We start from the raw sequence: 12,573 nt of genomic DNA, 5'->3' as shown, positions 1-12,573 counted from the left end.
TAAGCAATTAAAAACCGGTGAAGGCAGAGGGCCAACTAAAATACTCTTACAGGAGACAAAATGTACTAATGAAAAGACAGTTTGTGTTATTTTGTTAATGAAGAGTAATGTTGTTAACATAAAACCAGGTCTAAGTGCATTGTCTTCTATTTGGCCTGGTATGAACTAGTGCTGCCTTCATGTGGTCTCGTCCATCCATCCATCCATTTTCTTCCGCTTTATCCGGGGCCGGGTCGTGGGGGCAGCAGTCTCAGCAGAGATGCCCAGACTTCCTGATCCACACACACCTCCTCCAGCTGTTCTGGGGGGACCCCGAGGTGACACCAGGCCAGCTCGGAGACATAGTCCCACCACCGTGTCCTGGGTCCACGAGGCCTTGTCCCACTAGGACATGCCTGGAACACCTCCCGCGGGAGGCGACCAGGAGGCATCCGGAACAGATGCCCGAGCCAGCTCAGCTGCTCCTTTCGACGTGAAGGAGCAGCGACTCTACTCCGAGCTCCTCCCGGGTAACTGAGCTCCTCACGCGATCTCGGAGGGTGCGCCCAGCCACCCTGTGGTCTCGTAATTATGGTAAATATCTCTATATCTATACCGAGTGGGAAATTGCACATGAACGCCACCTCTCTCGTATTTCCCACTGGGTAACCGGGAACATTTTATGATGCCTGAGTTCCCGAGATGAGATAACCTTTGACCTTTCAACGCAACACAGCAGCCATAATACGTTTTTTATGTCTTTTAGCTTATTGTTATAAAGCCGCATTAACTATTTAGCTTCTTAGTTTTAATATTGTCGTTTCTCCATAATCGTCTTGTCAAAAAAAAATATATATATATATATTTTTTTTTAAATAAAGACAGATACAAAGTAGCAGTAATTCATAGGTTTGTATTTGTGATTTTTTTTTAATGTTTCACTTTGCTACAACAAGAAAGCATTTGATCAATGCCCTCGTAATTTCCACTTCACAAATGAAAAGGATCATCTTTACCACAGCACATGAAGGCGGCATAAATCACGTCGACTAGAAGAGATTTTCAGTCCCTGTTAAATGTCTGTGTAGGGTCCGTAGGGTCTCATTCTCATTCAAACTACATTATTGTGACTGTATTTTGGCGCCAAGTGAACGCATCAAATTGGATGGTGTTTGGCGGCCTCTTGTGGCAGTTTGATTTTACTGCACCCATTGTCCAAAAATGACTATAATCCTGTACCTGATTTTTTTCTTTCTTATAGTGCAATGAATCCCCCCCCCCCCTCCCCCCTCTTTTCGAATATTAAAGCTGACAAAGATGAAATAAAAAAAATAAAACATGATAATATGTATAGGTGCTCTGTATATGCATCTAATCCTAAAGGGTTTTTATCAACCAAGAATAATCAGGCTATCCGTTTTTAGCATTACCGTGTCAGTAAAGTACCTCTGTGCTCTTGGAATGTTCTGAAACGAAACGAGCTTGGAGCAAACAAACAGTTAAAACTTTTCTCAGCGGCAGAAAAAAAAAAAAAAAAAAAAAAAAAAAGAGCCCAGGGCCTTTAATTTGGCGTGTAAACAAATGTCGCCGTTTGGGATTAAGGACGCTGCGTAAAGCCGGATTGGGGGCAAAGATCTGGTGCCTAAAATGCGTTGTTTTTGTTTTGTCTGTCTTGCATATTCGCCATAATTTCCCAACCAACTATAATCACATGCGTTATGACTATTTCGCGCGCGTAATGCTGTGTTTCATGCGTGAGACTTCACCCACCAAACTGCGTGTATGTTCGTTTTCTCTCTCCTTGAAGCCGCAGCTGACGCGGAGACGAGCAGCTGGCGGCACAGGGCGATGCTGCTGCTGCTGTGGTGCGGGGACAGCACGGGGGGGGACATACATCAGCGGTATTAATAGGACGGCTTGAGTGTCCGGGGCGCTTTGGCGGAGAGACGCACGGAGCAGGCGACGCGCGAGGACGACTGGGGCTGGCTTGGCTTGGCTGGGGTGGGCTTCTCGATACACGCTGCGCAGTCGGAATAAAGGCAACATTTATAAACACATCTCCGACGACAGCAGCCGAAGCAGGAGCGTTGTTGGTCCGGTGGAGGCGTCATGGAAGTGCTGGCTGCGCTCAACTTGGGCGAAATCGCTCAAACCTTCTCCAAAATGGGGATGTTTCCCGTGTTCGATCTCGCCTATTACATCGTGTCGATACTGTACCTCAAGTATGAGCCAGGTACGTGGTGAGCGTCCTCGTGTGTGAGCGTGTCGTGGGAACGATCCGCGGCAAAACAGGATTTCACGTGCACGCTTGATGTTTTGGCAGGTGCGCAACTCGTTCTAACGCATCGCCTATTAGGCTGCATTGGCGGCTTCCTTACCTTGACACATTAGTTTAAATGTGCCATTTTACGCAATGGCTGCTCTATTTATTTACACAACAATTCTCTTTACATCTTTTATTTGGTAACGCGTTTTTATAACTTGCCATAATAGCGGGAATTTCTGTCATTCTCCCGGAGTCTACGGTGTGTGCGTGTGCGTGTGTGTGTGTGTGTGTGTGTGTGTGTGTGTGTGTGTGTGTGTGTGTGTGTGTGCGTGCGTGCGTGCGTGCGTGCGCGTGTGCGTGCGTGTGGTAGCCATGCGCTCTCTGGGATAGCCTTAAACGGACTGTTGTTATCAGTGGGATCCTTATAAAGCGCGCCTTGTTACGTAAGACTTGGCAGACGCATGACCTCATTCACTGACGGGGAACCTCTGGGCTGTGAAGGATTAAAGCTTTTAGTAATGTTTCACATAAGATGGAGGAGTCCTGAGCAGTCCATCGTGGAGGAAGGAGGATGAAATGTAAGACATGGCAGGCACATACCAGAGAATAAATAGCACGTCCTGAAATAAACGCCATGGGCCTCTGAAGACCCTTACTGCTCGGGCCAGTGTTGTTTGAATGGAGGTGATAAGAAAAGTCAGTCATAAATGAGTTTCTTAGAAAGAAAGAACACGGGAAGAGTGGCACTCACTACCTCCAAGAGGAAGCTCAAGTGCACCTTTTGGTTTTTGAAGGATTATTTGACCTGCAGGCCTTATTAGACAGGACAGATCAAAGCAAAGATTTGGGACTTGAACCCTCGACGCAGGATCATATGTACAGCTTAACCACTAGACACACTGCAAGTTGTCCTTCACATGGTCTTCTCTCAGTCATTAGAAACACTACAGAGAAAGTATTGTAATAAAAGCATTATTCACTTCATTTATCATCATTTATCACATGTTTAAAACAGACAAACATGCTGCACGTGTAACAAAGTCAACACTTAGGTGCACAATGGGAAATGCGTGCATTATTTAATGTCTCCAATTCTAGTGTTATTCAGGCAGAACCACTCATGTCACTCTTTGGATGCTGTTGTGTGTTTTGAAGATGAGGATGTTGTCTGATTTGTGTATTTGAAAATTATTACTATCAGTGTTTCCCACCCAGGCGTACGGGGACCCCTGGGGGTTCTCAATGACTTAGCATGAGGTACTTGTTGGAACTTTTTCAGATTAATAAAGAAGGTGAAACTGAACATTATTTTCTCAGGAAGAGCTACATTTGCAGTAATATAGTCATATCATACTTCAGGTTTATTTGAACTTACATTAAAGTGATTGTTTTCTCAACAGACTGTAACACCGTAGAGGTAGGGGGTGCACAGACAACCACTGAAGGGTCCAAGAGGTCTGTTAGAACCACTGATTACTATCATTATCATACTTATCTTTATGAATAACTTATATAAAGCAACTTATATACATTTGTTGGCTAGATTTAATAGATTGTTACACATTCAACACAACAAAACAAGTTATTAAACCAAAATTGTTTTTTGTCACCTCCCAGCCTGAACAAACACACATTGTTGAAGGGAAGGTGGTCAGGACCGGGTCAAAAACAGTCTTTAATTTGTGTTTAAATGTTGTAAAAATCGGGTGCTCTTCAGAGGATTGTCATTCACAATGCTCTGAAGAAGACCAGTTGTTTTTGGTCCAAATGCGCTGGCGCGTTCCTTCTCTTTATAATGGACTTTTATCCTTAAAAGTGCCTCGGATCTCTTTTGCCGCACTCACTCCACAACCCAAGGCAAGTTTCTTCTACGTTCAAGCGAACATTGTTGTCAGGAGTCAGACTCAGTAAGGGCATGTGGTGGGAAATCACATGGCACAGGACCAAAGGGCTTCAGTGTGCACATGGGGTGCTTCTGTGGGCACAGCTTTTAAGGACACAATTTAAACAAACAAAAAACCCAAAAGAAATTAAAATACAGATAATGATACAATACAAGATTCTTTAGGAAACATAGCTTGGCAGACGTGAGATCTCTGGATATTCAACAGTATTCGAGCAAATCTCTTTCTGGCGATCTTACTAAAGTGGACAAGATTATTGGCCCCCATTGCTTTTCAAAACAATCATTATGGCACACAGACTACTACTACTACTGACAAATTGTTTATTGTAATCGCATGTACTAAATATCCAACAAATATAGGCCCAAGCGCATCCCCATGTTGATGCTACAAAGTGTGGCCGTGTGAAGTAAAAGGTCTGGTTCGTCTGTGTGCTCGTGGTTGCCTGATTATAATCCTTGGATGAGCACATTTGCCAGTCAAATGAGCTGCTCCCCCCCCTCATGTGCAGCCTCATGTTGCAGCGCCCTGTGTCCGCCGCTCTACTTGAACAGGATTAGGGCAGTAAAGGAGCCGGTGAGCTGTGGTGGGACACAAGTGTTGGGGTCAAAAGTCGAGGGTGACAGTTGTGGTCAGTGCAGAGGAAAGGAGAGAGAGACAGGGGGTGCAGTATAAAGGAGGAGGGCAGGCGGGGAGTATTTATAGGGACGCATTGCTCTGGATCAGGTTGCCCTAAGACTAAAAGACTAAGCGCTGCTGGATCACCCCTCCACCTGTTGTTGAGATTGACGCGTATGACTAAATTACTGTACGACACAATGCTCACACGGACACGAGGAAGCTACATGTCGGAGAAAACAAAACATGAACCCATACATGTTTCAAAAGCGGACCACTGGTCTGAGTCACACACATCGTAATAGCTAAGTAAGTAATCGGCATATGCTGGAGGATCGAGGTTGAGGGTTTGATTCCAGCGCATGCCGTCACCGTGTCATTGGGTGAGACAGTTCACGCAGGTCTGGGCCAGGGAATAGTGTGCTAAAATTGTAAAGCGACAGTGTTTTGAATGAAGGCAGAAGTTGTGATTGTTGCAGATGGACTTTTTACTGGCTGTAAAAATGAAAAAGCGAGACTGAAAGGCCTTAAAGATAGTCACAAAAGCATGCCGTCTAAAGCGAGGTGGCGATAAAGCCTTGATGACACGCTCTAACACTGAAGAGCTCTCTTAGATAAGATTCAATGGGAAGTGGGGTAGATCTGTGTGGAGATTGGAACATCTGAACATCTGCCTTCAGTTTCACCAAGCATTCTGTAATTCTGGGTTATTACAATCAGTGTTGGAAATGAGCAGACTAGAAATATTTAAGGCTGCAACTCATTAGGTAAAATACTTTTCTCCAAAAACAACATAATAATCTGTTGCCCAAACAGACACTGACACGAAATAAACTCTGAAATTCGACTCTTCCGTGAAAGCCGTCACCTGTCAGCGAATAAAGCTCTCACAGTGCGCACAGTTCCCGAGTTAACAGTTGTTTACACCTGTTACATGCCAACAGTGGAACACACAACCCTATGGGTCACATCGCACTTTAAATCAACTCATCAGCCAATCAGAAGCCTGCCTCCAGCGTGCACATACACATCGACCTATTATAATATCCAACTTTACTCCACTGGTGTCAAATATTGCAATACCATTTAGTAAAGGAGCACGTTTCTATCTGACATCTCTACAACTCTTGAACTGGCTGTAGTAAGTCAGTGTCAGTATTAGCTGGTGTCATAAAGATGTGTTATCAGGGTGTGCTCCTGAACGGGCTGTGGGCGTGGTTATGATACAGTCAATAGTGACACAAGGACAGCTCTGATAGGAACTGTCAGAGATCACTGCTTTAACTGCTGCTCATGGTATGTGTGTGTGTAGTATGAGTAGAGGAAGTAAATAGTAATTCTGGGGGATCATTTTTACAAATGCTCTTTTATGATATATTTCCAACACACAGGCTATGTATACGTGGTCATGTACATGTGGTCTGTATGTGCCTGTTCAGTTGTGGATTATAGAGCTTCATGTCCATTAACATTTTGCTGATTACCAGCTGGTCACCCTAAAACCGACGCTGTGTTCATGTTCCCAGAGCTCAAAGCACCAGAGCCGACAAGTCGACTACAGTAAATATTCACAATGAAGAGCAGTCAAACAGCTCACATACGTTTTTCACACAGCAGACTGTCTAACAATGTATTTGCTTCAGGCCCAAAGATATCAGAGCATAAATGTGTCATTTAGGCCCTTGAGTCCAGAGGTTAATGACAAAGCAAACATTAGAAGCCACGGCACTGGAAGCTTCACATCAAAACATGGAAGAATATCCTTTTAAGATCCTCATAGCGCTCTGGTACCATTTCAAAATGTTGGGCACCAAAGTTTTGTGGTGGACTGATTTAGATTATTCTTCATTAAACTGAACCAGAGTTTGGCATGTTTGTTTTATCAGAGCCGAACTGGGCCTTTCTTAACCTTGTAGTCTGAACCTTATCATTAGTAACAGTCCTAATATAGAAATCACTATACAAATTACACATTTTCATGTGCAGTGGTTCTCAACTGGTATGCCTTTGGGACCCACCATCGCCATAGTATGACAATCATGACCCAAATAACAATTGTATTTGTTATCTATATAAGCCTTAGATGAGCTTTCAAAAATGAAAATGATCAAAACTACTTGATAACACTCTCAGGTAGTCTCAGTCTCAGTCTCAGTCTTCTATAATTTTTCAGGGATAATAGTAAAAGAAATGCTCCCTGGGAAAGCCCTGTCGTGACCCACTGATTATTGTTCGGTAACCCACTTTTGGGTCTCGCCCCACCAGTTGAGAACCACCGCTTTAAAGAACCCAAAGGTCCAGGGTGCAAACCCAGCTGGTGCCTTCCAAAACATATCATCATCAGACTTTGATTCAGATCACTAAAGGTCTGGCACTTACTCTGAACATTCAAGTCAAGAAGAAAGTCAAGTTATAGAAAACATGTGACGCTGAGACAGAAGGTTGTTAGTTCAAATCCTGCCTTTGACCTCTTCACAGCGATTATTGTCTATGGTCACATGACAAAATGCATTTCCAGCATAGTAGTTTGGTTTCTACAGTTATTTGTGTCGTAATCGCGCCACTTGCAATGGCTTCAGTTACTGCTGAATTTCCTGTTTCATTTCGTCAAATTTTGGTCTGCTTTAGATCCGGTTCTGTCACATTTATGTGCTTTATATCTATGCATAAATGTGGTGAATATATGATGGGAAAAAATATTAATTTGCCTTATATTTAAGTATAAATACAGTGTGTGCCTGTTATGAATTCCAAATAAATGAGTGTTTATAATAGGTATGTGTTCCGTTACTATCCAACACTTGATGAGTTCATATTCAGTTCTCTTTCAAATGTCCCTGGGTGGATTTGTGTGTGTGATTTGTTAAGCGAAGGTCTTTGAGTGAGTAGTGGTCTGTCTGTACATAACTCCCAACCTAAGCGCACCTTTGACTCAGCATACTTTGTTTTTGGTTTACTTGCAGGCTCGGTGGAGGTGTCCCGCCGTAGCCCCGTGGCCTCCTGGCTGTGTGCCATGCTTTACTGCTTTGGGAGCTACATTCTGGCAGACATCATGCTGGGACACAGCCCGGTGGACTACTTCCAACACAACAGCCACATCCTGCTGGCCTCCGCCGTCTGGTGAGGATCATGCGCTTCACGTTCAGTTTCAGGAACAGGGATTCAAAAGGGACCTCGAGAGATGGGTAGAGGCTAACACTCTCGCCACATGGCATAGAGGTTCTGGGTCCGATTTTGAGCGTTCTATATCAACCAAGATCAAACGGATGTATCGTAGTAACATTTTGTATGTGGGAATAACATGAGTGTGTGGTGTGTGTGGCAGGTACTTGATCTTCTACTGCCCTCTGAACCTGTTCTACAAGTGCGTGGCCTTCCTGCCCGTGAAGCTGGTGCTGGTGGCTCTGAAGGAGGTGGTGCGCAGTCGGAAGATCGCCGCCGGAGTTCACCACGCCCACCACGCCTACCACCATGGCTTCTTCATCATGGTCATCGTCGGATACGTTAAAGGTAGGGCCCACTTGAAGGACAAAGAAAGTGTTAGCCAGGACACAGATTACAAGTTTTGTGACAAACTTGGTTTAGAAAATAAGTGCCCATTCATGGACGCAACTAATGAGAGCCTAGGGCGGCACTGTAGCACAGCGGTTAGTGCTTGTGCTTCACAGCTAGAAGGTCCGGGTTCGATTCCCACCAAAGGACGGGGCCTTTCTGTGTGGAGTTTGCATGTTCTCCCCGTGTCTGCGTAGGTTTCCTCCGGGTACTCCGGTTTCCCCTACCACTAAAAACATGCACAATAGGCCAGGATGTATGAGTGTGTTTGAGAGTGCGCATGGGGGACGACGGATGAAAATTAGCCTAATGCTACAATCCGGTGTGGCTTGTTCATTGACCTGCACTGTCCCTACCAAATAAACCATAAATAAATAAAATACTGCACACTACGGTTTCTCCCATCAACCCCAAACATGCACAATAGGCTATTCCTCCAGTTCACATCCAAGATCTAGATATAGGTCCTCACAATCTGGAGATAGGTCCTGCTCAGAGGGTATTTGCCCAGTGACATTGAAGGATGAGTTAAATGCAGAGGAACGATTTTCCTTACATTAAAGCAGTTCTACGGTTTAGTGTTTACCTTAAAAATAAATCCTTTCCGTAGTCCCTCTGGGGGTAATACAAGTGATAATGGGATGATTGGGGGGTCTTTCATCTCGCCCTGGTGTCTCTGGCCAGAATCCGCAATTGCAACTTTACTGCCTCCGGGCCAGAGGCCACAATACACACTAATAGAATCACAAAGAAAAAGCTAACAGGCTAATGGGCAAAGCTAACTGCGGGCTAGCGCCACTTTAAACAGTATTTACAGCCAATTTTGAGTCACCATGGTGTAGTGGGATGTACAATATCCCTCTCTCCCTTTGTCTTTTCTGTCAGTGTAGAATTTACTCTCACGAACAATTAATGAGTAAAAAACAGCAACTTGCTATGACACCTGCAGTTGCACTTATGGCCTCTAGGGGCATGAGTTACTTAGTTCTGCTGTAAAGAACACAGAGGATCTGGGAGTTGAACTTTGGATCTTCTTGGAGCAAGTCATTTTTACACAATTTGGTTAATATTTAATTTCTATAACGGCTATCAGCCGTTATAGAAATTAATATTTTGTTCTGGCTGACATCACTGAAAGGGACACAGTTTGATCACTAAATCTGGAGGGGGCGCTGTACTGAGTGTGGCTGCACTGCTATGTAAGAGATTTGTGGTGAAACAGGGCTGTAATAAACTGTAGAGAATTTTTTATTGATACTTTTTAATTTGGAGCTGTATTTACGGAGTTCATATAAAGTCCATTTCATTCATCTGAGTGAAATAGAACTTAAAAGCACCATAACATCCGCCCTTTTACTATGGACTGAAAAAAGTGTACATGTACTGTGTAGTACATGCGTCTCCTGCTTTTTGCACACAACCACATGTAATCATAAAGTGCTGTACATTCTATAAACAGATCATGATAGACAATCGCCCTGCAGAGCCTATGGCGCAGTAAACTGCCCTATATCAGCTCTGCGACTCCTCGACCCCCATCCCGAGACCCCGGTGTTTATGTGTGAAACTGTGCAGAGCAGCGGTGCGAGAAAGAGTTTATGTTCTGAACCTTTTCCGGTCCTATTTTTGTCTGCAGGGTCCGGAGTGGCTCTGATGGCAAACTTTGAGCAGCTGCTGCGCGGAGTGTGGAGACCCGACACCAACGAGATCCTCAACATGTCATTGTGAGTAAAAGCAAATGACAAATGAGCCGAGATAATACCAATGACGGGAGCTTGCGCCGCATATTTATCCATTAGCGAAACACATTTAATTGGGGCACATTTTAAACATGTCCGGAGGCAGAAATAAATATGCATTTTGAAATGAAATGATTCATTACTCATCCACTGATGCTCCTGAAACTTTCATATCCTTTCATTTCACATCTTTGAATTTAGCTCCACCTTATGGTTACATAAAATATAACAGATGGTATTCAGAAGTGTATGCGAGACATAACAAAAGTGCAGTGAAAAGACAATCGAATCATGAAATATTTACCAAGTGCCACGTTATCAAAGTAAATAAGTGAGTAAGCATGTCTTTTCCAGAACAGAAAGAAAGTTAAATCGATAGTTTAAACACAGAGTTGTACCAAACCAGCAATGACACAGACATCAAACATTAACAACAAATGATCTATGAATCTATAAATCTGTAAACTCGGCTCAGTCAGTGTCGCGCTGACTGGGAAACCCTGCTCTAATTTGCTTTGAGGTTTTGTGCAGTTTCACTCACCCCCGTCCGCCTTTTTTCCTCCAGCCCAACCAAGGCCAGCCTGTACGGAGCCATCCTGTTCACCCTGCAGGAGGCTCACATCCTGCCTGTGGCCAAGAGCACCCTCATCCTGTGCTTCACCCTCTTCATGGCGACCAGCAAGGTACTCCTGCACCGCCCGACCACCTCAAACAACAACAGAGAGAACATTTACATCCACCGCATATTACATAACCCAGTGCCACCAAAAATAACTCATGTGTGCACAAACAGATCCAAATATATTTTATATGTACACTGCAAGTATGCCAACAAACACCAGGGGGCGTCAAACCCACGCTGGGCACAATCTGGAGCTCCGTGAGTTCATTCAAAGTGACATTGAGATGGGGAATTGCATCTTGAACATATAATCTTCATCATCTATAATCTCTATAAACAATTTTTCACACTCTGCCAGTGTCAACTCTTGAACAAATTCTGATTAAATGTGTCCCTTAGACTCTATGTCAAAATGGTCTAATTTTCACATAATGTAAAATATACCAAAATGAACAGATATAACTAAAAGCCAAAGTAAATAAAAATGATAAGGGCAGGTGTGGTCAAGTGCTGTGGTTCTCAAAGTGACTGAACGGGATTTGAAATGTTTTCAATTATTATACATGCTATTTACATTTTACAGTGGGGGGTGCCGAGTTGTTGCTCTGGTGATGTTGGGGGTCGCTGCCTGAAAAGTTTGGGAACTCATGGAATAGTGGATAAAGCATGCAGGTTCGGGGCCCAAATCCGGTCCTCCAGATTACTTTGAGAGACATGATTACACTCAGAGATCTAAACAAGTACTAAAACTGTTGTTCATATTCTAAAATAAGAAAAGACTCAGAGACTATTATGAATAAAGCTACACAAGTTTTGGAGAAAATGGTGAAAGGATGGAATGGCATCTGGGGTAATCTACTGTGTGACTGGTTGACTAGGGTGGCCTCTGACAACAAAGAAGTAGCCGAAAAGTGTTTTGCCACAGTCCATCTCATATATTTGTTCATGTTATTGAGATTAGCTCCGAAGTGTGCGACACTTATCTGTGTCACAGTCAATTTTCACTTGAATTGATTCAGTGTCTTCTAAACCTGTAAAATGTCGAATTATTCTGTCTGCCTCCATAGGTGGTAATGACCGCCCGGCACTCCCACGGCTCCCCCTTCGCCCTGATTGAGTCCTGGGTGTGCCACTTCCTGTTCGGCTCTGCTCTGGGGGGTGGCGAAGAGGACCACCACGCCGCCCCGGCCTCCCCGCTCAAAACCAAGGAGGAGCTGAGCGAAGGAGCGCGCAAGAGGAAGACCAAGAAGGCAGAGTAGGATGCCCCCCCCGGAATGACAAAACGGCATCAGATTGGCCTGTGTGCGGTCACATGACAGGACATCCCGTTCCTTACTCGGGAAAGGGGCAGTTTGATGGGTTTTTCTTTTGCCAAATGAGACCCCTTTCTATTGGAGTCAAATGGTGCTTCCTGTACTTTACATTTTACAGACGAGGACTCGAATCCCGGACATTGTAGACCTATTTATGAACGTGTTTGTAGCAGTGGTCCCTGGAGTAGCCGCTCCCCTTTTCCATCCAGACAGCATTTTACAAGGAAAGTTAAAAACACAAAAAGATGAGGAAATTCTACGTTGAAAATTGTCAAATGTGAACAAAACCTTATGTGAAAAAAAAAACACAGTGATGCTTTTTTTTGCATAAAGATAATTTGAATAAAATCAGACAAACATGGTGTATTTGTGGTTCTTCGGTCATCTTTCTCAGCCCATGGTCATTGGAGTAACTTTTGTAGATAGCAGCAGTAACAAGCACAGACTGTCTGTCCCATGAGTCTGCCACCTTTTGACTTTAAAGGCCAAAATACAACATTTTTAGAACCAATTTTAATTACTATATACAATCTATAAATGCTAGACTAAACCGTGGATAGACCAGAACAAAACCAGAAAT

At 43.9% G+C, this 12,573-nt stretch overlaps 1 protein-coding gene across 1 annotated transcript; it reads left to right on the top strand.

The window, feature by feature from the left end:
- The first annotated feature begins 1,717 nt into the window (after nt 1-1,717).
- Nucleotides 1,718-12,355, top strand: tmem38a (transmembrane protein 38A). Its single transcript, XM_079575430.1, has 6 exons — nt 1,718-2,212; nt 7,731-7,887; nt 8,093-8,277; nt 9,956-10,043; nt 10,624-10,741; nt 11,748-12,355. Exons 1-6 carry the CDS (start codon nt 2,089-2,091, stop codon nt 11,937-11,939), a joined length of 864 nt encoding a protein of 287 aa, XP_079431556.1. The 5' UTR covers nt 1,718-2,088; the 3' UTR covers nt 11,940-12,355.
- The last annotated feature ends 218 nt before the right edge of the window (nt 12,356-12,573 follow it).

The sequence above is a fragment of the Gobius niger genome (genome assembly GCF_951799975.1).
Source record: "Gobius niger genome assembly, chromosome: 17".
Taxonomy (NCBI): Eukaryota; Metazoa; Chordata; class Actinopteri; order Gobiiformes; family Gobiidae; genus Gobius; species Gobius niger.
Note: the sequence above shows the minus strand (reverse complement) of the source record. Positions and strands in the feature narration are given on the sequence as shown.

What these genes read in the sequence shown, in the direction of transcription:
- tmem38a (XM_079575430.1), top strand. Translation starts at nt 2,089, where the DNA reads ATGGAAGTGCTGGCTGCGCTCAACTTGGGCGAAATCGCTCAAACCTTC. An exon ending in CTGCTGGCCTCCGCCGTCTG is followed by an intron (nt 7,888 to 8,092) that starts GTGAGGATCATG and finishes TGTGTGTGGCAG; the next exon opens with GTACTTGATCTTCTACTGCC. An exon ending in GAGATCCTCAACATGTCATT is followed by an intron (nt 10,044 to 10,623) that starts GTGAGTAAAAGC and finishes TTTTTCCTCCAG; the next exon opens with CCCAACCAAGGCCAGCCTGT.